At 38.4% G+C, this 23,169-nt stretch overlaps 1 protein-coding gene across 8 annotated transcripts; it reads right to left on the bottom strand.

The window, feature by feature from the left end:
* Positions 1 to 3,916: 3,916 nt before the first annotated feature.
* Positions 3,917 to 20,235, bottom strand: AADAT (aminoadipate aminotransferase). 8 transcript variants are annotated; one of them, XM_050710320.1, is made up of 15 exons: positions 20,151 to 20,206; positions 19,654 to 19,756; positions 19,014 to 19,082; positions 17,201 to 17,369; positions 16,096 to 16,228; positions 15,418 to 15,492; positions 13,984 to 14,193; positions 13,407 to 13,472; positions 12,132 to 12,214; positions 10,818 to 10,914; positions 9,937 to 9,998; positions 7,584 to 7,648; positions 6,015 to 6,121; positions 5,259 to 5,360; positions 3,917 to 4,075 (listed from the first exon to the last, which is right to left on the bottom strand). In XM_050710320.1, the coding sequence occupies exons 3-15, from the start codon at positions 19,078 to 19,080 to the stop codon at positions 4,037 to 4,039; spliced, it is 1,275 nt and encodes a 424-aa protein (XP_050566277.1). In that variant the 5' UTR covers positions 19,081 to 19,082; positions 19,654 to 19,756; positions 20,151 to 20,206; the 3' UTR covers positions 3,917 to 4,036. The 8 variants fall into 8 exon arrangements, with proteins under 8 accessions (XP_050566277.1, XP_035408655.1, XP_035408663.1 ...); XM_035552762.2 differs by lacking the exon at positions 20,151 to 20,206 and adding an exon at positions 19,958 to 20,102 and having other exon boundaries at positions 19,654 to 19,863; XM_035552770.2 differs by lacking the exon at positions 20,151 to 20,206 and adding an exon at positions 19,958 to 20,087.
* Positions 20,236 to 23,169: the final 2,934 nt, after the last annotated feature.

Genomic DNA, 23,169 nt, shown 5'->3' with positions numbered 1-23,169 from the left:
GAGCAATGGAAGATGTGGTTCTTTGCACGGAGTTTTTGATAGCTAAAATATGTACCTCTGTAATGAAATGAGTCACTCTAAGCTCCCTTTAGGATCAATAGAAGGAAAAAGGAACCTTAGAAATTCATCTGACCAGTTTTAAACCTCAGCTATAAAAATGATGACTCTCATTGACTGATGTGAATTATTCAGATGCAGATATGTACATTGTTGCCTTCATAAACCGACATTAGTACAGATGGATTCCCAGAGCAACATCTAGTAAATAAGCCAGTTTAAAAAGTTTGTAAATATTAATAACATAATTTCCCCTCATAATTACTGTTAATGTATTGTTTTTTGTTTTGTTTTGTTTTTTCCATTTCTTGCCCTTTGCTTCAAAAAAACTTGAAATGAAAACACTACAGGATCAGTTCTTAAAATGGCACAAATCAGGGAGATGTTTTCAGGAGACACGTATGAGAGGACCCACAAATGTCAAGCATTGTGCTTCAGCGACTCTGCTGATGCTCTGTCAAATGCTGATGCACCTTCTGGTGGTTATTCCAGAACTATGGAGCACACAGATGCTCCATCAAGTCCTTAGTGGCTACAGGAGTGGTGATATGCACTGAAAAGATCACATTTCCTATCTGCTAATGTACCTGGACACTGGAAAGGTTTTAGAGCTGGCGTCTCAAGCTGGATGTAGATGCAAATTGCAGCATTCAATATCCAGGAACGAAAATCCTGGGCCAGGCCAATGGTATTCTACATCTGTTAGTGCCTGATTTTTTGGAGGAAAGTGCAGGAAAATCCTCTCTTAAACCTTTTATGTTCAAAGTTCATTATTAGCCAAATACAGTGAAAGATAAAGTTCAAAGTTCTACGTAAGTCAAGAAACTGAAATACCTTGTTATCTTTTCCAGGTCACATCATAGCATATTCACTTGCTATATCAATCCAGATATTATTTAATTTGAAAGTAAAACAAAATATAATTTTGAATGTATTTTCCAAATTCTGTATAGCTAGCAGGGAATCTTTTAGCACCAGTCAGGTTTGTTAACACATCTCCGGGATACTCATTCTCGAAAAGAATCAGCAAGATCCTTATCCTTATATAGTGATATATGAGCTTTGCAGGGTGACACAAAAGCCTCCAGAGCTGCTGTTATGAGAAAACTGAGGTACTGGCATTCCTAATAGCAACGTTAGAAGAATGAAAATGTATGTTTCTTTGTATTTGCAGAGTGCTTTTCACTCAGAATGATTACAGTTCAAGCGCTGCAATCATTCCCTTCCCACCTAAGACATAGCCTACAGTGGGCTGCTTGAAAACTGCTATTAAATAATAAAGCAAACAGGGCAGATTAGGACATGAACCACCACAGCTCAGTGGAGCTCTTTTAAATATTTACTCCAGTGTATCAGAATATGGACTGCACAGGCAGAACTGAAAGTACTGCAGATCTATAGGCCACAAGGTTTTAAAATACAAGGTTCCACACAGAGCAAACCATTATTGAAGAATAAAGTTTAAAATGAAATTTATGTTCAGAATTTATGGGACAATCCCACAAAACTAAGCCAAATGTTTTCCACAACGTCCTCTGTAAATTCCTGCATACCACCGCTGATACTCATGGATGCATTCAGTTGGATGAAATAATTCTCTGTATGCTCACAGTTTAGCATAAGAATTGTCGTAACTGTATATGGACATACATTCTCTCTTCTAATGAATTCCCCATAAGTTTTCCAACAGTCCCCCAATTATTCATAAATCAGACTTATGCTGGGAGGCTCTAATTTTGAAGTAGAGGCGTGTATTTTCCTTCTGATCAATGACCTGTGTGGATGTAAAATTTGCACATGTAATTTACGCAGAAATTTGGGAATTATGTTGGAGTTATCAAAGTTAATATTTCCATCCTTGCTGGGAAAAACTGCACCCCCTTGCTACACCTGTACAACTCCCAAAGCAGAAGTGTGACACGCCACACAGTGAGTCTGTATGTGTGCAACAACACGTGCACAAGTGGTATGTATAGAACGTGCTGAAATTCACAGTCCTTGTACAATCACTGGAGTCATGTATAGTGGCTAGTTGTCCAGAATTTCTAGGCATTTTTTGTCTACCAAAGGTCTGAAAATGCAATGGAACAGAAGTGTAGGTACGACAGCAAGTGCAAACAATTTTCCACTCAGAAAAGTGTCTGGAGCTCCAGCCTGCTCGGAGCTGAGCACCTCAGGCTGCTCTCTGTAGCGTTGCTGCAAACCCTTCCACAGCCATTGCTGCCCCTACCTCCGTAGCACCAGAGATGTGCTTACAAAATGTAGCCCTCTCCTTCCCCGTGTCCTCTCTTCCCCAACAGTGGATTGTGCTACTTGCATCAGATCTCTAAATCCAGCTATTAATAAAAGTGGCTATTTGCTTTTGGAGGGCTGAAATATAAAGGGAAAAAGAGCACTAACAAAACTTTCATTACCTGATCATTTCCATGTGAATCTGCTGCCTGGCATTTTCCTTTTGTATCTAAATGCCTTCCTCCAGGAGCATTTAATCACAGCGAATCCTGTGTCCCAGGAGACCAGAAACTGTAGTATGAGGTTCAGTTAAACAGCATGTGCATATAAGATTTCACTACCATTGTTCACTTTGCATTGTTCAGGATATTAATTTAATTTTAGATGGTTCACCACAGTCAGGGAAACAAAACCAAGCTCTCTCCAAATTAAATTAGCTGATAGTAAAAATATCTGATGTGCAGCAAATGGGATTGCATTTTCCTTACGTTCAACTAGATAATCATTCAGAGCTCTGAAAGTTGAAGAGTATTATTCAACACATCACCAATGTAAGGCTTGCTTAATAATGATATTTTGATTACATTTTTCTTATTCGGGTCTGGCTTAACAATGGCAATAGTACTTGCCTGAGAGCTCTAATCAGTCTTAAACGACATTCTCATTTATTCCTCTGTAAAATACAACAACTATATTATTTTAATTAAATAGACACGTCAGCTCATTCTATTGTATAAAATGATTTTCTAAATTGAACGTGAGATAAAAATTGTTTTATTGATGATAGAAAAGTCTGAGCTTTCAAAATCGCTACATGTGGTTAGGAAACTGAGTTGAAAGCTGAAAACTCGCTGTTAAGCAGCACTGTAGAGAGGACGCTGTTAGTTTGGACCTCCATTAGCGCCACCAAAAAGTGTAAAAATGGAGAGATTCATCTTGAAAGATTTGCAACTTCGAAGATGGTGTTGGTGCCCTGGGAGCAGCTTTGGGACTGCAGACTCCCCCCGGTGCTGTGCCACCCCATGGGACTCTGTGCTGGGGCTGGCTTCAGCCACAGCACCAGCTTGCAGCGAGGATCGGAGGGAAAACTAGAGATGTGGGTTGGGCTGCAGAGTCATTAAGTAAAGTTGTTTTACTTATACCCTGATTTTGTCAGTTTCAAATTTAAAACATCCTTACATCATTTTTATCTGACCAAACTTTAGTAAAAGTAAATATTGATCTTCAAATCTTCAAAACCAGATACTGTACAGCGAGCCAAGAAGGAAAGTGGCACACAAAACAAATCCAAGGTTGTTGCAGGAATGTATCAGCTAGGATTAAGAAATAATGCTTAAGACCACCTCAGGTGTAACTTCCTAAGTAACTGATTTCCCTGCTTCCCAACCCAAACAGAAAACAAAAGTGAACAAACAAACAAACAAACAAAAAAAACCCCAACAAATAAAATCTAACAATACTATGGATTTGACAAGAAATAACAACAGAACATTTTGTTCTTAACTATATAAAATGTTTTTGAATTGGAATAAATCTAGTAATGTAATGTCCTGTCATAAAAAAAGGCAAATTATTTCAGCTAAAAAATAGAAATAAAAATGAAAGAATGAAAAGCAATCCAAAGGAATCTAAGGAAACAACCACAGTGTTGTACTTGTTTTTAAGGTATTCTGATGAAATACAAATGTTAACAAATATTTTCTGGAGATATTTTTGATTGCTGTATGAGCTCTGTTCAGCTTTTCCATCAAGCTTCTTTTATAAGGTCAGCCAGTCTCCTGAAAGCCTGCAATGATACAAAGATAGTTCTCATTCATATTCCAGCATTACTTAAATAAACAGTAAATCTGTAAAGCTACTAAAACTACCCTAACAATATGTGAACTCACAGTTTTATACTGCCAAATTCTGCTGATATTCTCTGTTTTACTTTTTTAACAACATATATGGGCCTTGAATCATATTGTGACTAGATAAAGCTTCCACTAATCTGATAGAAAATAAAAGGTAGGGCTTTCTGAAAAAAAAAGACTATGTATAGTGATGTTCAATGATTATTCAGAGTTCAACTGCAGCTAACGAGTTGTACTTTTAATACAACTAGTGATCCTTAGAAGTGTATCTCTTTTAAGCCAGTATAAGAGCCTAGAGGCTCCAAAGGTAAGAGAAAAAGAACAGTTCAGTGGGGAAACATGTAGTACAATGTCAGCAAGATACAATTTAACTGTCAGTAGTATGGTTATGAATTACTTTCATGAAGAAGAAGGAATAAATACAGAAGAAGAAAGAGAAGGACAATAGAAACACCCATCTGTTACAAATGTTTGTAACTGAATGAAAATGAAACTCCAAATACGGAACTTGCAAGCACCTGAATCAAAGGAGTATTAAATCTGCACAAATAAATATATCCTAGTCTTTCTCTCCACTGATTTTACAGATACAGCCAAATAACATCCAAAACATTTGTAAAATACATATATTCCAGAGAAATGAAATGCAACATGTATGTGAATTGTAGGAAAGAAAAACAATATTCTTTCTTCTGAAGGACTGACAACATACAAAAAAGGTAATTCAGTCTCAAGAATGGACAACCAGGAAAATAAAGACACATGATGCTTCCTAGTGCTAAGACAAACAGCAAAACTTACTCTGACTTCATTAAAGCCTTTCTGAATAATATCTGGGTTGATTAAGTGTGAGAATCTGCATGTATGAGATACACAGAAAAAAATCAAGTGGTCCTAAAAATTTGGTACCTTTCAGGTAATTTCCATATGAGTATCTTGCATAAGAAACAGCTAATACTGCTTTAGAAGTACTGGCTTATTGTGTAAGTACTAAAACAACTACATTAGGCAAATAAGAATATGCATAAGAAGTAAGTATTTAAAAATAAGGGAACATCATTAATGTGAGAAACTGTTCTTGAAAATAAAATAAAAAAAAAAATTCCTCTCACTTACCAGATCCATCTGGGCTGGAGAAGATAGAGAGAAGGAAGCTCTGACATAGGAACTAGGCTCTGAACTATTGATATTGAATGCTCTTCCAGGAACAAGTAACACCTAAGAAAAAGTGATTAGACACCTAGGTATAACCACTTGTATGGTTTTAAAACAATATATTATATTAAATTTTAGAAGGCTCACTGTTGAAACACTGATATCAGAATGTGGCTAAATATATTCTGCCTCTTCAAAACAGGAAGCTAAAAATATGGAAACTGGCATCAGACTTCAATAAAAAAAAAACAGAAACAAACAGAGAGCTCTTAGGCTGGTTGGTAACAAGGTCTGGCTTGTTATCACAATGTTTAGATGTACCAGTGCGGTGGGATGTAGTTTACTCAGTGCACAGTGTTGCCTCTTACAGATTGTAGAAACAAAATCACACTTAATTTCTCTTATTAAGAAGATATATTTCTGTATCAATGATGGCTGCCCACTATATTAGTATAATATATATATCTCATATATATTATATATAATATTATATATGATTTAAATTTAAGCTGATTAAATATCAACATTTGAATACAGACAAGAAAATATTTTATTGAGTCACTACATTATGTGATGGTTGTGACTCAGAGACTCGATGATGATTGTGCACTCAAGTTCCTTCACTTTTATGTGTGTGCATATGTGGGGATAGATATGGTAAATTTATTTTATCCTTTCCTCATTTAACATCATAAACCATTAAGCCATAAATCATACTTCTTTCTGCAAGGCTTTTTCCATGATCAGCTGCTCTGTATCAGAAACTCCCTTAATTTTGATCCATAAGAACATGCCAGCAGCAGGAGGATACCATTCTGCCAAGCCTATAGAAAGAAAAAAGAACTGAATCAAGAAAGAAACTTCTGCTCCACCTGTAATAAATACATTATAGATTCATGGATGTAGATTTGTTGCTCCAATGAACTCAGAGGGAATTTGGCCACAGATCCAGAATGCCACTTGCTAAATTTATGATAATAATCAAATCTGTGTGGGCTTACTACACTCATGCTGGTATTTTCAGTACTTTTTGCGAGAGATTACTTTGAATTATGGAAAACCCGAATATTAAGAAATTAAATTTCTTGATTACATTGAGATCAAGTAAATACCCTCTCCAAGCAATCTAAAATATTTTTTTCTGCTGCAGTTTCTTCTAGTACTACATTGACTATCAATGTAATTTAAGTGTAGCAAAGCAGAAAACTGTTTTCCTTTAAATTGGTTACAGATTTTTGCCCAAAGAAAATGGGAGCCTAGGAGTTATGAGGAGGATGAGAGGGCTTAGAGAGGATTTATGTCTTAAATTGTATATGCAGACTTACTGTGTACCTTTGTTTACCTAGAAGTAATTCTTTACTTGTTTTAGGATGTGTTTTTTGTTTTGACTTATCATTGTCATCTCTTCCTTGATGTATTTAACCATTACATATCTACAAAATAAAGGTCTGTTTTCTGTAATAATATGGCTCCTGTTTCTAAAAAAATCTGAAGACCCTATAATCTTTTACATATGAGTATATTTTCACAACACATCCTAAGGTAACACAGTGCTATTATGCTGCTTTGATATTTGGGAAACTGGGACAAAGGGGGTCCAAAGTCAATAACCCATGATCATACAGACCCACATAGAAAAAGAGGAAATACTTATCTAAAAACCATGAATTAGCAAGAGAAAGTACATTAATGAACATATGGTACTCAAGTATCTAAGTCCCACGGAAGTGTCTCAGCTAAGTGGGCAGTTCTTAAATAATTATTGCTGATTCTACTTCAGACTGACTAAAAGCAGTGAGTCACTAATAGTAATTGCACTGGTGTCGATCAGTTTCTTTCTGTGCTCTGATCAACCACAGAAGTGGACATCTGAAATTCATTTCTGGAAGAATGACCATCACTAGTATTGTATCAGTTGTTTGTATTTTCTTTTAAACTTAGGCCACTAAATCTGGGTATTTCAAATGGAGATTTTAAAGACAGAAATTTTAAACACAACAAGTATAAAAATATAGTGGAGTGAAATACATGCTTTTTGTAAAACTGCTTTATACAGTAATGCAGTGAGCTTTTTTCTCATTTTCATCTCGTCCCCCACCAGAAAAGCATGAAAACAGCAGCTTTAGATAATTTGTCCTAAGCTTAATATTTAATGTCATTGATTTGCTTATAGTGCTTACCTATCACTTCAGTCAAGAGATGACCTTTACTGATTTTTCTTGAACACGAATATGATAAATAGCTAGAGAAAAAGTCTAAGTAATTAGCTGTGTTGCACTCACTGACCTTTTAGCCACTTGTCAGCAGCAATGAGCATTGCATCCCGCTGGGTCTTGTAGAACTCCACAACTCTGAAAGTAAATTATCAATTCCAAGTCATGATCCCATAGTGCTTCAGAGTCTGTTTCCAAAAGCAGAAACAAGGCTTTTCTACTTTAACAAATAAAATGCATGCTTGGTGGAAATATGAGTATATCCTAGATCAGTACAATACAATAATAATGTGTATATGAAACTTTGTATATGTATCCGAAAGGTCTTGAATGCTTCAGTGTCTCTCCAACAAAGCACAGATCAATCGGATAGAGGAAGTGCCTTTGTAGTTGCTTCTTAATATTTACAGGTCAGGGAAAATTCAGTACTAAACAATACATGATATCCATTCTATTATATTAGTGGATACAAGCCGTGTTAGCAACAGTAATCGCACAAAACAAGCATATGGAAGAAAATGAAGGACGTGTACATCTGTAAAAGCACATAGGCGATATTGGTGCATTTGGGTTGAATTTCTGTAATAGGTACACAAGGAAACGATATTTCATAAAGTAAAAAGCAAATCATATGATAAACTTGTCATGACTATCTGACGGCTTCCCCTGTTCTAACCCTCTGAAGCTACCGCCTTCACACTTTAACTAAAACTTCCAAATAATTCCATGTCTTACTTGGGAAAATGACAAACAGGGACAAGTCTTGTAGCATTACTGCTTTTGTTGGCATAAAATTAGAGAGCTGTGATTCTGCAATGGTAGACACGAGAAATGTTTGATACAGATTTCATAGATCAGGTGTAAAGGGGTTTCCTTCCCTGGGGATAAACCGTACTTAGTAATCTTACATTTACATTTTTGATACTCTTTGAACCCAGAGCTTTGATTTCTGTATGTATTTTATTGAACCTGATAGACAAACATGTATCTCAAGGACTTAGCTTGTACCAATTGCTACACTCTGCAAGAAAGGGTAAATCTTCTGCAATTTTTACTGCATCATAAATTCTGTTGTAACTTTTCTGCCTTTTTGTGATGTTCTTTGACTTTCATGGTGGAATGAAATTATAAGCACGAGACAAGACTTTCACAGAAATTTAACTGCTCCAAACCACAGTCTAGCTACTAGTCAGGAACATGATCTGACAAGTCAACTGACCCCAATGAAATCATGAGGAAATTGTACTCAGTTGTTGGGCCTAATCAATAAGTCACCTGACATTGGGGTCTAGAAGGTTATAAAGGGTTGTAGCTAGCCTACTATAGTACTGTTTTCATTAGGTCAAGAAGAAGAACAGCTTTCTGGCTTGAGTAAGGTTGCCTCACTGTCAGGAAAAAGGTAAGTGAAAAGATGTTTAAGATGTGTATTCTAATTGCTGAAAGTGAGAGCTGAAGCGTAGTCCAAGTTCCCCTATAAAACCAATCATTATGCTCTTATTTCTTATACCTATCCCACGGAACCTAAAATGAGGCAAAGCTAGGACTGATATCTCTTTATTTTTTTAGTTAGTAGTAGTTATAGTATAGTCAATAGTCAGATCTCAGGGCATAGAAGTGGCAGTTACAGTCAGACATAAGAAACTTTTTCATGCTTTTCTGACGTTCCTATTACAAGCCTTTACAACGCATAGCATACTACCCCTTAATGTAGAAACTTGGAGTTCTAAGGGTATCTAAGTATGACATTTGAAATGAAGCATGGATACTCCCAGGAAAACAACTGAAAACTAAATGCATGTCGGTCACTGTAAGAAATGCCTCACTGAGTTAGACCCTGGACCCTCTGTCACCAAATGTGGTGATAGAGGAAATGTTTAGTGAGTCTAGGCAAACCTTGATGCTTTCTGTAGTGCTTTCTGTTCTCATTTCTCCAGCGTCCCCAATAATTGGATTAAGGCTGTTAGAGGATGAATCACTGTTGAGTTAGGGAGGGAAGAATTCCCTTATAGAAGCCATGATGGCTCCTGTGTAAGATTGTCTCAGTGATCTTAGTCTCTGTTATAGACCCTATCTAGCAGTGATGATATCTTCATTCGCTGCCCTGTAGCTCCCAGGATCCTCTTCAGTTCTTTTCAGATGGGAGTTGCATAGTTGCTATGCCAGAGGACCAACAGATTGCCAGTCTGTAGTGGTAGTTTACATGCCTTGACCTGCATTTCTGCAATTTCACACAGAGTTCCTTCAGCACTTCCATATGAATACTGCCAGTCTTGTTGACCTGGCTTACCCCATTGGCCTAGGACTACTCATCTATCTACCTCAAACTGATGCATCTCCTCTGGCCTGTTCACTGCAAGGAATGTTTTGTGTAGGTAACAAGAAGCAGCATGACAGATGATGGGATTCAGCACGTGACATGATCCTACCTGTCTATATGCTCCAAAAAGCCCTTTTCTCCCCATTGCTGAAGAAGCTGTGATATCATAATCTAAAGAAATAAAGCACACCGTCAATACCGTATTTTAAACTGGACTTTTCCACAATCATCAAAAGACATGTAGCCATATCTTATTCAGAATTCCCCATGGGCAAGCAATTGCATGCGTGGTCTCTTGGAGTCCTTTATAAACAGAGGTGGCAGCAGCAACAGACAGTTTTATTCCATGTTACAGCTGTCTCCAAGGTTCCTTAAGTATTTAGATGCTGGGGCAGGAGGAAGGAAGTGAATTGGAGAGCTAAAGGAAGGCAATGTGTGTTGCTTTACAGGAGTTTCTTCCACTCCATCAGTCTCTCTGCTTTAATACTGTCTCTATGATGAATTAGCAGAGTTAGAAGATGAAAGTCATATCTAGATGTGCTTGATGTCTCTCTCCTTTACTTATTACTAATTATAAAGGGGCTGTAGATGGCTGACTGTGTTGTGATGCTTGTGTGCTGCCAGTAGTCTTTTAGCTACTGACTGTAATGAAAAATGGAGGGGGGAGTACTTCCAATGTATGCTTCACATTGAGGTTTTTCAAGTGAACCTACTGTCAAGAGAAAATAATTTAAATCTTGGTTCTTGAAATCTGATGGCTAAGGGCATGTTAGCTGAAGCAGTGGTGCTTTCCATGCACTAAGATACCCTCAACATCTGATTGTAATTTCTCTGGTGGTCTCTCTTCTTTGGCAAAAACAACAACGCAAGTTTTTATAACTAAAATTGAAAAGTGCAGAGCAACTATAAAATCTGTTTGTTTTTGGTTTCCTGTACCTTGAAATATGTTATCTTTTCTCAATACAATTCAGTTAGCAGTTTAGTACTTGCCTGTGTGAAAGTGCTGGTGTGCATTGTTGAAACCTGAATGTGTAGAATAACTCTGTCGATAAGAGGCTTGGGACCTGTCAGAAAACCTATTCTCAACCTAGAAGAAATAAAAAAATTACTACAGGAAATGCCATATGCTAATCTTTAAGTTATTGTTTAACTTATAACTGGAAAACCTGTAACCATTTCACTGACACTGTAAGAATCTTTTATGCATTTATCTTTGTACTGCTGTAAGTCCCAACTTTAAGCAAATTGTGAGCTAAGTATCAGTCATGAGAAAAAAATAAATAAAAAGGGCTTTTAATGCTCATAGTTGCTCCCTAGTTCTGGGACTTCAGGATGCATCCCACATTTGTAGGCTTTTCTCTGCAACCATAAAGATTACATGAATCAAAGGCAAGGAAAGGTGGATTATTCACATAACCAAAATCATGAATGCTCAAGTTTTATGGAAAAACAGATAGGAACTGACAAACAGGCTTGCTCTTTTTGCTTGCTTTCAGCACTGCAGAATAAACAATCTACACTGATAAACTAGGCTTTTATTCATTTCAAGGCTTATGACCCATCTTTACTCAGATTGTCTGGAGTAGTTATTTGAAGAAAAATAAAATCAGTAAACTCAGATGTGTCCTTGACAAAGATGAAATTGTACCATGCCTTTTTGTAGTTTCACTTCTCAAAGTGTAATCACACTTAACATCGTGTTATCTCCCCACTTCCTTGGGGATGGAGTTACAATCCACTAGCTGCCAGTGCAGAATTCACATTACTATGTCTATCAGAATAGTAAGCAGAAGTGAGTTAAAAATCAAACAAGTCAATCTGTGTGTAATTGAAAACAGCCAGCTTAATTTTTCAGGTGGAGACAACCTGTAAGAACTGTAAAGCTTGAAGATAAGAGATCAGTATAACGCTATGCTTGTTGAGAACGATGCCATCATTTCTCTTTTATATTGGAAGTGTAGGGAGTCTGCGGGAAAGCTAAGAGAGAGAAGAAATGGAAAAAGAATTTCTTAGGAGTTGCAGGAACAGAGCTGCAGCCCAGCATCTCAGTCTTTCTGCCTATATGGTGCCTGGAAGACTGGGCTGCCTGGGTCGAATGGCCTATCAGTGTCTGGAGGGAAACTGAATTTGAAGTAAAATAACTGTCAAGAGATGACAAGAAAAGCGAGCAAACTGAAGAAAAGTACTTTCTAGAAATGAGTAAGTATTAGATGAAAAAATTGACATGTCTGATCATGTCAGAGGTAGTATTAGTCTTACGACATAAACAACACACAATGCTGAGCGGTCTGAAGCTGGCCTTACCCAGATGAGAGAATTTTAGAGAGAGAGTCAGTCCTGATAACTCGGCCATCCAAATCCATTGAGAGGAAAGTTGGAGCCCATGGCTTGGAAGAAAAAAAAATCCAAGTTGCTAGTATGAATTATGGAAGAATTACTTTCTTTGCTATGAAGACATAATTATTTCTTAAATATTTTGCTAGTAAATATTTTAGATGGATATTCAAAGGACAAAATGCAGTAACTTGCTGACAAATGTTTGTTTAGACCAGCCGTCTGAGATGTGATAATGTTCTATGAAAGTCATCAAGAATCAACATTGTTACTTTTTGATGCTTAGCGTACTGCTCTGCATACAAGTGCTCAATTCAAGTTTTGGTATGATGCCATAAGTAGGGGAGACAAATAATGAATTCTCTGACAAGGTTTTTAGGGAGTGTACAGAAAGATGTTGTAATTTTTAAGGTGGGACACAGTAGCTTTTAGCTCTACCTTTAAAAAAAAATTATGTCCAAATTTTGATCGTACCGAGTTCAACACAGATCAGATATTATCAGATATTCTACTACTTTTACACATTTTCCACTCACACTGTAGCAAAGCTAAACAATGCTATTCAATGACTTTGTAAGTGAAGCAATTTTATTGCCTCCTCCCACAAAAACATATTTCAAAACAAATTATTACACTTTAGCTTCTACAAAAGTAACTGCTTTGATAAGACCAGCTTTTCATTCCTAAAGTTAGATGCTTGAGCAGATTGTGCTGCTGCAGATCCACGTATGAAGACAGTTAACTGCTATCACTACCCATGTGGGGAAAATTCAAAGGGAAGGAGGGAAGCTGCCTATCCAGTACTACTTCCTGTGCTATTTGGGAGAACTCCCTTGGAGTCTCTAGAAGGCAAAGGGGTAGAAATGAGATGCAGTAGATTGGAAGCAGGTGGTCTTCCACTGAATGGAGAAGTGACTGGGCTGAAAGTCACATTAAGATGCTGCTATTTTTAAGAGGCTGCTTCAGTGGCGTATTTGTTCTGCTCTGCAGGCAAAGTTTGTCACTTTCTTAATAGTGAAGGAAATTCTGTCCTTTGTAAAGCGTGAGGAATTTAAACTGCCGTGATTAACTGGCCGATGCAATAAAATACCACAAAGGGGACAAAAACTGAAAGTAGCAATAGACTGCTAGGCCTGCAACTAATTTGGAAGGACATGAAAAAGAGTATGCAGGAAGATTCATGGCTCAAACCTTAGTTCTGTTTGGGACAAGAAAATGTGCTACTTAGTATAGAAGACAGATTACCTTTTCAAACTGAAGAAAGTAGTAAGGATCATCTTCTATTATAAGGAAATCATATTTTCTTGCAAGCTAAAGAAAGAAATGAATACAAAGAAAAGATTCATTAAAATGTAAAGACTGTAAATTCAGTTATTTCTATACTCTGGGCCTATTACCAGGACCATACCATGATCCCACTCATTCACTATGCACAAGGCCCTATCAACAGAAGGTTTTACATGCCCAATTTGGAGCTATTTAAACAGTAGGCATAGTGCCTGCAGTGGAAGGACAGGTGTGTAACTGAAGGTCTGTTCCATGTAGTGTTTAAACTGTACAGTAGACTTGGAGTAAACCCACTCTGAAGCCCATGGCAAAGGTAGCAGCCAGCAATGGGCTACTACTGAAAAAAAATATTACCTAATGCATAGTCTACTTCTGCAGAGTTGTCATGAAAGAGATTTTACTTTGAAACAAGTTCTGGGAAGAATATCTACTAGACCAATAATGAGCCCAATGCCACGTGGGGTATCCTTAACTGAAAAAAGACTGACACTTATCCATTTCTACCAACAAGTTTCATAAAGCCCCAGCTATGTACCTGGTAAATCTCCTTCTTGCGCTCTGCGGTCAGAGAGTTGCCAGTTGGGTTGCAGCCATTTGGAATAGTGTATAGGAATTTGGGGAGACTGTGACTACGATTTTTTATATCTTCTGGACTCCAAGCAGATAGAATTCCTTTTAGAGCTTTTGGAATAATGCCATGTTGGTCACTAGGAACATTAATAATGTTACAACCCAAAGGTCTCAGCTGTTGATAGGAGGAACAAAACTGTTATAATACCATAATTCTTAAGTCTTTCTTTTGTCATTGTATCACTAGAAATTTTACAATACCAGTCTTTATGATTTTATATCTATCTACAAACTCTGCTTCCTTGTGATTCCACAGGAAGCTTGCCTCAGCTTGCTGTGCAGCTTGTCAAACTTAGCATGTAACTCTTAATTTGCCCTGTTAAGCCACCTGAGGAAAAGTGGGTAACTAATGTCTAACTGGTGCTCTTCTATAGGAGACAGCATGATTTTGCAAGCAGAAAGGCCAACTCACAGGAGTTGTGCTCTCATGTTCTCAACACAGAATAAGTATTGAAACTTCATTTCCTGCTGACAATTTGCATTCTACTTAAGTGGAAGTGCCAGAACTATATGCTACTCCTCACTGACAAAGGGCAAAGAATCTGTTCTCAGTAGATATATTCGGCAATACAAGGGAGAATGAAGTGATGCTACTGTAATGTCATGTTGACAGCAGTATGAAAAAATACAGGAAAAATACAAACAAAAAAATACACTGTCTCACCTCTGTGGAATTTGAATTTGTACCATGTAGCTCAGCATTTCAATGTAAAAATGCAAGTTGCTGCCGAACTAGCTTTGATTAGCCAAACATATACTCAAATTTAGCATAGCCAACAATATCAAAATTCCTTTTGATGCAAAGGGCAACTAGACTGGAGTGGTATATCATCTATCCCAACTCTTCTTACAGTTCTTATGCATTTTTAGTCGACGTTTAATTATGTACTGATTATTTTTTCAGAGGTAAACTGTTATTTTTGTACAGTTATTAATTCACATTTTAAAACTCATGGATGTTCCATGCCTATTCCAACTTATGGGACTTATAGGTACAGTATAAGTGTAATCAGACTATAAAATACTTCAGTTATAAACATGCTGACATGATGAAATTACCTACTTATAAATTTGTTTCCAACTGAGAAGGCTATGATAGCTTTCTTCCCAATCTCAAATATGACCTTCGTCCTAGGATTTAGAAAAGGACACTGTCCTGGCAAAGCTTGTATGAATTAATGTGTATGAACTTAATCAGACTTATGAACTTAACCAGACTGACAGTAAAAACTCGATTCTTAGATGTGTTTTTGCAGTAAATACAGGTCATATAAGCCTGCATATGTACTATATTGCTGTTCAAATGTAACATTCATAGCTTTGTTGCTTAAATACTTACAGCTGCTAGTGTCCCAGCGTATGTAGGTGCATCCAAAAGGATGTTGTCTCCAGGATTAATGAGCATTTCAAATACCTGTGAAAGAAAACAGTGTATTTTGGAAATATTTTACATGTACTTCATAGTTCTGACTTTAGTGGGATTATAAATCTTGATTACGTATTAGTAATTCTCTAACAATTTAACTAAGCTGTGTAGAAAACAGATGAAGAATCAGCTTTTGAAACCAAACGAAGCCAGGTAATCAGTTAGGGGATAACAATTTGAAATGGAAGCAGTTCTCTATACAAATGAAACAGTGCTTCAGTTACAGAAAGGATCAACTAAGCAGCAGTGGACTGAAAAGGCTAAGTATTTAAGTCTAACACAATTAGAATTGAGCTACAGCAAAGCAAATAATGCATCAATTACTGCACTGCTTGAGTAACATGAAATGTTATACTAGATCTTCTGACAGACTTTTTGGTTTATCAGAACTCAGGTATTTTTGACATGAGACTGCCCAACCTGTTTTACGTTCTATTATATTGTGTTGATAATATGTTGAGACGTACATTTAACAAACTACTCTGCATATTGTTGTATACTGACACCTAATGCTGAGTAGAACTGAACTGATAGAAGAAAAAACATCTCTTTGAAAGAAGTACTTTTAACATACGGAGTTTTTGGTCTTACTTTGCACAAGCCTTCCTGGCTGCCAGTTGTGATGCACATTTCCATTTGTCCTTGCTCAGGACTATAGTTGGCTGTTGGGGGATTGTGTAGATTTCTCTGAAATTTCTTTAGCCAAGACAACAGTTCTGGAATCCTGAAACATGAATAAGATATGGTGCATCTAATATCTTATACAGGCCAAAGATGGGCTGCTCCTCTAAATCAGTGTCAAATCTAGCACACAGTTCAGAGTCTGATTTAACTGTCACTTGCTTTATCAAATAATGAAAAATATTTTTTTATGGAAGAGCAGAAGAGATGAACATTTCTACCCAAATAGTTTGGTTTGTAGACTAAATGATTTAGCAATGATGAAATGGATGGAGGCTAAACAGCATCTTTTCCTAGGAATGATTCTTCCATACTCAAATGTGGCAATGTGACGAAGTGTGCAACACTTCTGGAAACAGGCTGTGGGCAGTAAGAAATCTGGAAATGGGTTCTTCAAAAATGTCTTAGGTTTCTGCAGGATGTTCATAGCTGTCTGCATACTTAAGCTGTGACTTTTCCTAATATTTAAGTGAACACATTACTCATTAATGCCCTGTGTGCCTATGTAGGTACACAAGTATTTTTGCAAGTGTGTCAAAAACCTAATTTGGTGCTAGCTGTTGGAGAGTTTTTTGAGTGCTAAACTAACTTAATATATGCATTGTTTATACTAAAAATGTCAATACTATAAATACTTCAATTCCACTACCACAAGTAGTATGGGTTGACTTCTTTAATACATGGTACCAAATAAGAGCAAAACAAACACTCCAAGATGTGGAAACTATGCACTGCAATGCAGTATCATTTAATGAATATCTTATTGCAAAATGAGTCCTTTTAGTGATTTAGGAGTCTGGATTCTCAAACACCAGCAGCAAGGAAATGCTCTGGCTTAAGAATTTTGAATATTAAAAAAATTATTCATCTACTCAAATTTCCACTGAAATGTAAATACTGAAGAAAACTGAAAGAAGTTAAAGCTGTTTTTGTGAAGATCAATTAATACAATAAAAAAGGATTTAATGATCCTTTGATTCCAGTATCTTTAAGTGCAAGCAGCCTTCATAGATACCCTGCTGAGGCGGAGTACTGAAGAGCCCTCTTCATCAAATCTTCCCCAATCTCAACAGCATTTCCATGTCCAATGGCAACAGTAGCCTTCTTAAATGGAAAAACATTAGGGTTTGGTGCCCCTCCAGCCAGAGAGATGAGAGATGGAGGAGACCTTTGCATCAATTCAGCTAGAGTAAAAGGAAAAAACCTTGATTACAATCTGATTATTGCAGGAACTGCTCACACACTTTAGTCAGTATCCAATAATGGACCAGAGAAGTTTGTTCTATATTTCGCTTCATTGTTTATCAAGTCATGAATTGAAAAATATGGTAACTCGTTTTAACCTTGCCTTTCTCTATGGTTTAAAAAGATGGGAGGTGGGTGGGGGAGGAACAACACCAAAAATTCTCTTTAAAGTAAAAATAGCTTTTTTGCCTTATCTGGACTGTTTTTATACTATTAGAAAACCTTTTTCTGACTGATACCTCTAAGCTTGAGGAATTTAAAATCTTAATGGCCTTCTGTTTAGACTGATTTTGAATGATTGTTTCTATATTCTGCCTCATTTTAGTTAACATGGCAGTACACTGCTACCAGTGTACTACATCTATGATGACAGTGTTTCCATAAGGGAGTGGAAATTGTTCTGGCAGCACAGCTTTAGTGGCAGAGGCACTGTGTAAATAAGACAGTATACAGAAAATGTTGACAATTCTTGCTTTAAAGTCAGTTTCACAATCATTCAGATCCTATCTGTGCTCTGCTTGCAGCACAGACTGGACTGTATTCGGCAATTGCACTTGACTGCATTCAGTCTAAGATCTCAGAGTATGGCATTCACGCTGGCTTGATGCTTTCACATCAGATATGAGAGGTCAGAGGATACCAAATCTGGTGTTGAGACTCCTGATAACAGGTTTATTCTCTACTACTTATTAGCAAACTTGAGCATGGGGAGTTAATTCTTATCAGTTCAGCAGTATTGTTCATGTCTCTGACTTTTGGTTTTGTAAGGAGATTTACTTTGTCAAAACTGCAGTGTTGAAGTCTTTTTGTACAAGCCATGCTACTTAATATTTGTTATCATGCCTATCAATGTATCACTTAAAAGGTGAATAGAGAGTAACTAGAGTGAATTAGTTGACTTAGCTGTACATGCATTAAATAATTTAAGCAGAGCAGTAAATGCCAACCCCTTGCCAGGAGAGGAAATTGACCCCTGAAGGCTTAACTACTGAAGTATGTCTCATGCTCTGATTCTGTCAGGTCCCCGTAGGTTTCAACTGAGTAAGCAAGTAGGCAGTTAACCTTTTCTATTTGTCACCCAGAAGACTATGTAACATGGTAGCCTAAAGATAGCAGTGCAATATAGAAAAGGAAAGTGTAGTAACAATGAGCTGGGGTTGGGGAATCTATTAGTAGGATACAGGAAAGTGAGGTGGAAAGAAACATGCTGGGACTGCATTTCAAGACATTAGCAGTTTTGTTCCTGGGCAATGAGTGTAAATTGAGTAACAAGCTGTGCCAAAAGCTCTGCTTCAGAAGCAGTAGCAGAGACTTTCAGGCACATGTTTAAGTGACAGAACAATACTATTTCTTCTGTCCGGATGGGTTTCTGAAATGGTTTGAGGCAATTTACTTTTCTTTATGCCTGCCTGACATCTCCAGTTTAAAAAAAGTCAGAGCAGTTAACTGGCCTTGCAAATACTTGTCAGCTTACAGCACAATATTCTCTTAAGAAGTTTCAAGTTGTTAGCCACGATAACTCAGCAAAGTCCAGAACACAAAGATCTTCTTCCAGAGTCCCTACAAAGAAGGTATATACTCACTCAGAAGTCTTATTGGAGATTCCTTTCTTGCTGCGCTCACAGTCGTGATGAACCGAGAATAATTCATATCTGTGGGGAAAGAGCAGTTAGTTGGACATACAGCTGGAAAAGTGCTTCTGGTATGGACAACTGCCACAAGTAAAGCCTCCAATTTGTCATCTGCATAGATGTGGCCTTTTGTAAATCGAACGTCAATTCATCCATGTTAAAATCAAGTGTTGGATTTCTTCCGTTTGGAATTAGGTGTTTTTTCACTTTATGCACAGTGTTTATGTCATAGCCTCCCAGTGACACTGGCACAGAGAGATTAGGCCAAATGCTGCTGTTCAGATAACAGCACTACGGCATTGATCCGGGAATTTGGTGCTTGGTTACTAAACAAAAAAAAAAGTCTTTCCCCTCCTTTTACCTTCCAGGTATTTTAAAGACCAGCTTACAAATGTACAAGTGTTGACAAGACCTTCGACACACATCAGCTTTTTAAAAATGAGAATCCAGCTGAATAAAGCTGGATTAAATATTGCATTTAATGTGCTTTAATGATTGCAAGCTAGCATTGAGGCACAACACCTCTCAAATTAGAGGTGTTTGTTTTTAGGAAGGGTCGGTCATTCAGGATGTCTTTCAAACTGCTACACACCTGTGTTTTCCTGCCTCTTCCTGGTGCCCAGATTCAGATGATAGCAAAAAGCATTCCTGCAGGAGGCTTCACGGCCTGCTCTCGCAGGAAAGCTATCTGCTTCCTAGAAAAGCATAGCAAGCGAGTGAAGGGCGAAAAGATCTCGTGATTTCGAACAGTATTTCAAAGCGTGCTTTTACCGAGCTCGCACAAAAGTCACTCTGTAGCAACCTGAACAACATGTTTGTAATTAGAACCGACCCGTCAGGCAAGAATGATTAAAAAAAAAAGTCACGCTTTCTGAAAACAGCGTTTCCAACCTCACCCTCCGCAGCCGCCTGTGCCCTACGTGACGGCTCCGGCCCTCCCCGCTCCTGCTTCCCCGCTTCCCGCCTCGGGGGCGGCACCGTCAACCCCCGGGAGGGCAGGGCTGCGGGTACGGAGCCCGGGGAGGGACGGACGGAGGGAGGCCGCCGCCCGCTCCCCTCGCTCCGGTGGCCGTTGGGGCAGGCACCTACCGGCGGGACGGGGACGGGGCTGGCAGCGGGCGGGTGTCGGCGGCGGCTGCCCGCGGTGCTGGGCATGTGCGGGCCCGCCCGGGGGCGGGGCGGGGATGGAGGGCGGCCTCGGGACGTGGGTGGAGGAGGGAAAGGGCAGGGAGCAGAGGGGTCTGTGTGGGGCCGGGAGGCGAGGGGGCAGATTGTCCTTCCGCTGGTCGCTGTGACCTTTCCTGGAGCTGCACAGCGAGAAGGAACTCGATGGGTTAAAACACGGCAGAAAGGGTTTCATTTTCCAACCAATTCAGGCTCTAATCCACTTACGTTTTCACTAAAGTTTCTTCTGATAAAAGGGAGGGCGACAGATCAAAACTTGAAGCAGGACATCTAAAAGTAATTTTCCCCCCACAGATAAGTAGGATCTCAACACAGGTGCTGCGCACTGATTGTGCAATGTGTAGCTACTGCTACATAGGCTCAGAAACATGGCCTCATCTAGTCATGGCTTTGGGCTTTGCTCTTCAGCATGGTCTCTAAGCACTAATGCTGCTAAGTGTGCAATGGAAGAGAAGGAACTAGCTCTAAAATATGGAGAAGAACCAATGAAGAACCAAAAGAAGAAGAACCAAAAATATGTCTGAAGAACCAATGCCAAAGACCTGTGAGATCAGGCACGCTTTATAATGTGCAGGTCTTCCTAGTTAGCTTGGAGGCAAGAGTAAAAATGTTGAAAGAGGTGAGCACTGGAGCATCTGATGCTTTAAATCAGTAAATCAACAGGCCTTAAGGTGCCCTGTGTTTAAAACGCATTTTAGCTGTCACCTCCCAAAACGTGCTCTAGGGGAGGCTGAGAAGTGTGAAATAACCCTAGCCAAAAAGAAGGTGCTGTTGCAAGATACCATTTTTCCTCCTTCTCGGGCGACTTTCTAGTGTTAGGATCAGCTGACAGGCTTCCTAATTAGATGGAGTAGAGTGAAATATAAATGTGGTTCCCTCCTAGTTTCTGTAATGTGGGTGAGGAAGTGTTGTTTGCTTAATTGGTATGTGAATGTTGCCATACTGAAAATCATTTCTGACTTCTATGGCCTGAAGATTTCATGTTCAAGTTTGGGTAATTCCCTTCTAATAGTATGAAGGAGTAAAGACAAAAATAAATGAAAAGGATGTATAACTATAAATTAACGTATAGATTGACAACCTGTAAGAAAATGAAGGGGTATATCGATTACTACTTTAAGCAACCCCAAACAGAATGACACCAGACCTCTGTGGGGAGCTGGCTGTGAAAAGACCAATTTAATCTGAGCTACTTGTTGTGTAATCTTGTTTTTCTGTTTCCAGGCTGTCAGTGTTGCAGTTCATGGCGCAGACCAAAGCCCAGAGAAGCCCAAAAAAAGACTTCCATTGGTTTCTGTGGGCTTTGTTTGGTTGCTTAGCCAATTACAGTATCATATTGAGACAAATAAAAAAAAAAAAGTGTACAAATGTTTAGATGCTTATCCCCTCTGAATTCATCTGGCAGATCTTTGCATTGCTGTTGGTATTCCTTAGCAACCACAGATCAAGTGCTCTGTTTTCCTACTGTGTAAGAATAGTAATTTCCTTGCTGTCTTTGTGTCTTACATGCACACTGAGAACAATGGCTATTTGGTGCAAGTCTCAGGGAATTCATGAAGCAATTGGCTCCGCATCGGTTAGGGCCCCGAATGGATGTTTCTAGTGGGCAACATATCCTGTCTTCCTAAAATGTACTCTGCGTCTCCCCAGGATCACTACATGCTGAGGCTTAACTAAGTCCAGTTACACATCTTAAAAAAAAAAAAAAAAAAAGAGGGGGGGGGGAGGACACAACCTAAAGCATTTTGAGTTGAGAACAAGGATATTTGGCAAATAATGTTATTGCATTTTCTTCTTCCGTAAGGATTTAAATACCAACAATATTCCTTTTAAGAGGGCAAAGAAGAGAGCTGCTTTGAGACAAACACCAAAATTCAACGAAAATGCTGTCTTTCCAAACATACCAATTTTACTATAAAGTGTAAATAACCTTAAGCTGAGGTTTCTATAGCTTCTTAAAAACATACAGTTTTAAAGCACATATATTCTATTCTGATTTGTGGCCTGTTTGAAGTGATAACGTCATATATGTTGAACATGATTCTGTGAAATTCTGTGAAAAATAGTGCCTGCAGAGGACCTCGCCAGCAATAAAGCTTCGGGAAGCTTTAAAACCTGTGTTGCTGTTCATAGTGACACAAATGTTGCCTTCGAAACCCTCGTGTGTGGGCTCGCACCGACTGCCACTGACCATGAGATGGCGCATAGGCACTTCATTTCCAGATAGTGAACTCCAACTAAATAAAAATTTCAGATAAAATCATATTGGCATATTTTATTTGATTGTAATCGCTTCACTGCAAGCGGTCTCTACCACTCGAAATTGAGTCCCACCTGAACAGCTTTGCTGTCTGCATTTCAATTAATGGGTTAATTTTTGGCCAATAATGCTTATTACTAGATGGAGACAACAGAATTAGAAAGTGCTGTCAAAGTAGTGTAACGATGTGAAGGTGAAAATTTTACTATGATGAATTGGTATGGCTGCTCATGAGAAAATCGCATATGACCAGAAAATGTCTAAATGCGAGAACAGCCATTTTAAATATCAGAAACAAATTGTTCCTGCCAAAAGCTTCCTTCCACAGGAAAAATGCTGACTTTAGCAATGCTTTTGTGTTGCAGAAAGGCCTGTGTACAAGAAACTGTCAGGTGTGTGGCAGTTACTCTTGTAGCTTCACACCAGCCCAGAAGATCAGGAAGATTTCCTCAGCAGTGCACAACAGAGTAAATCAAGGATATGAACAGCTCTTGACACAGTTTTTATAAAGATCAGAGATACCTCTCTTTCCTGTGGGAAGTTAAAGCTACTGGGAGAGTTCTGGCTCTGTCTGGAGTGAACTTATGGAGATGTGACATGTTGTCCTTAGGCTTGCAGATTACTTGGTAATTTCCCGACTCTTTCTCGGACTTCACCATAAGC

Source organism: Cygnus atratus, chromosome 4, assembly GCF_013377495.2.
Source record: "Cygnus atratus isolate AKBS03 ecotype Queensland, Australia chromosome 4, CAtr_DNAZoo_HiC_assembly, whole genome shotgun sequence".
In the NCBI taxonomy this organism is placed as follows: domain Eukaryota; kingdom Metazoa; phylum Chordata; class Aves; order Anseriformes; family Anatidae; genus Cygnus; species Cygnus atratus.
The sequence above is the reverse complement of the archived record's forward strand: the minus strand, read 5'-3'. Positions and strand labels throughout refer to the sequence as shown.

Coding starts and splice junctions, on each gene's coding strand:
- AADAT (XM_035552782.2), bottom strand. CDS start 19,080: ATGAATTATTCTCGGTTCATCACGACTGTGAGCGCAGCAAGAAAGGAA. Junction 13,473..13,983: donor GCAAGAAGGAGATTTACCAG/GTACATAGCTGG, acceptor TTCTTTCTTTAG/CTTGCAAGAAAATATGATTT. Junction 5,361..6,014: donor AAAAAGCCTTGCAGAAAGAA/GTATGATTTATG, acceptor ACTTTTTCTTAG/GTGTTACTTGTTCCTGGAAG.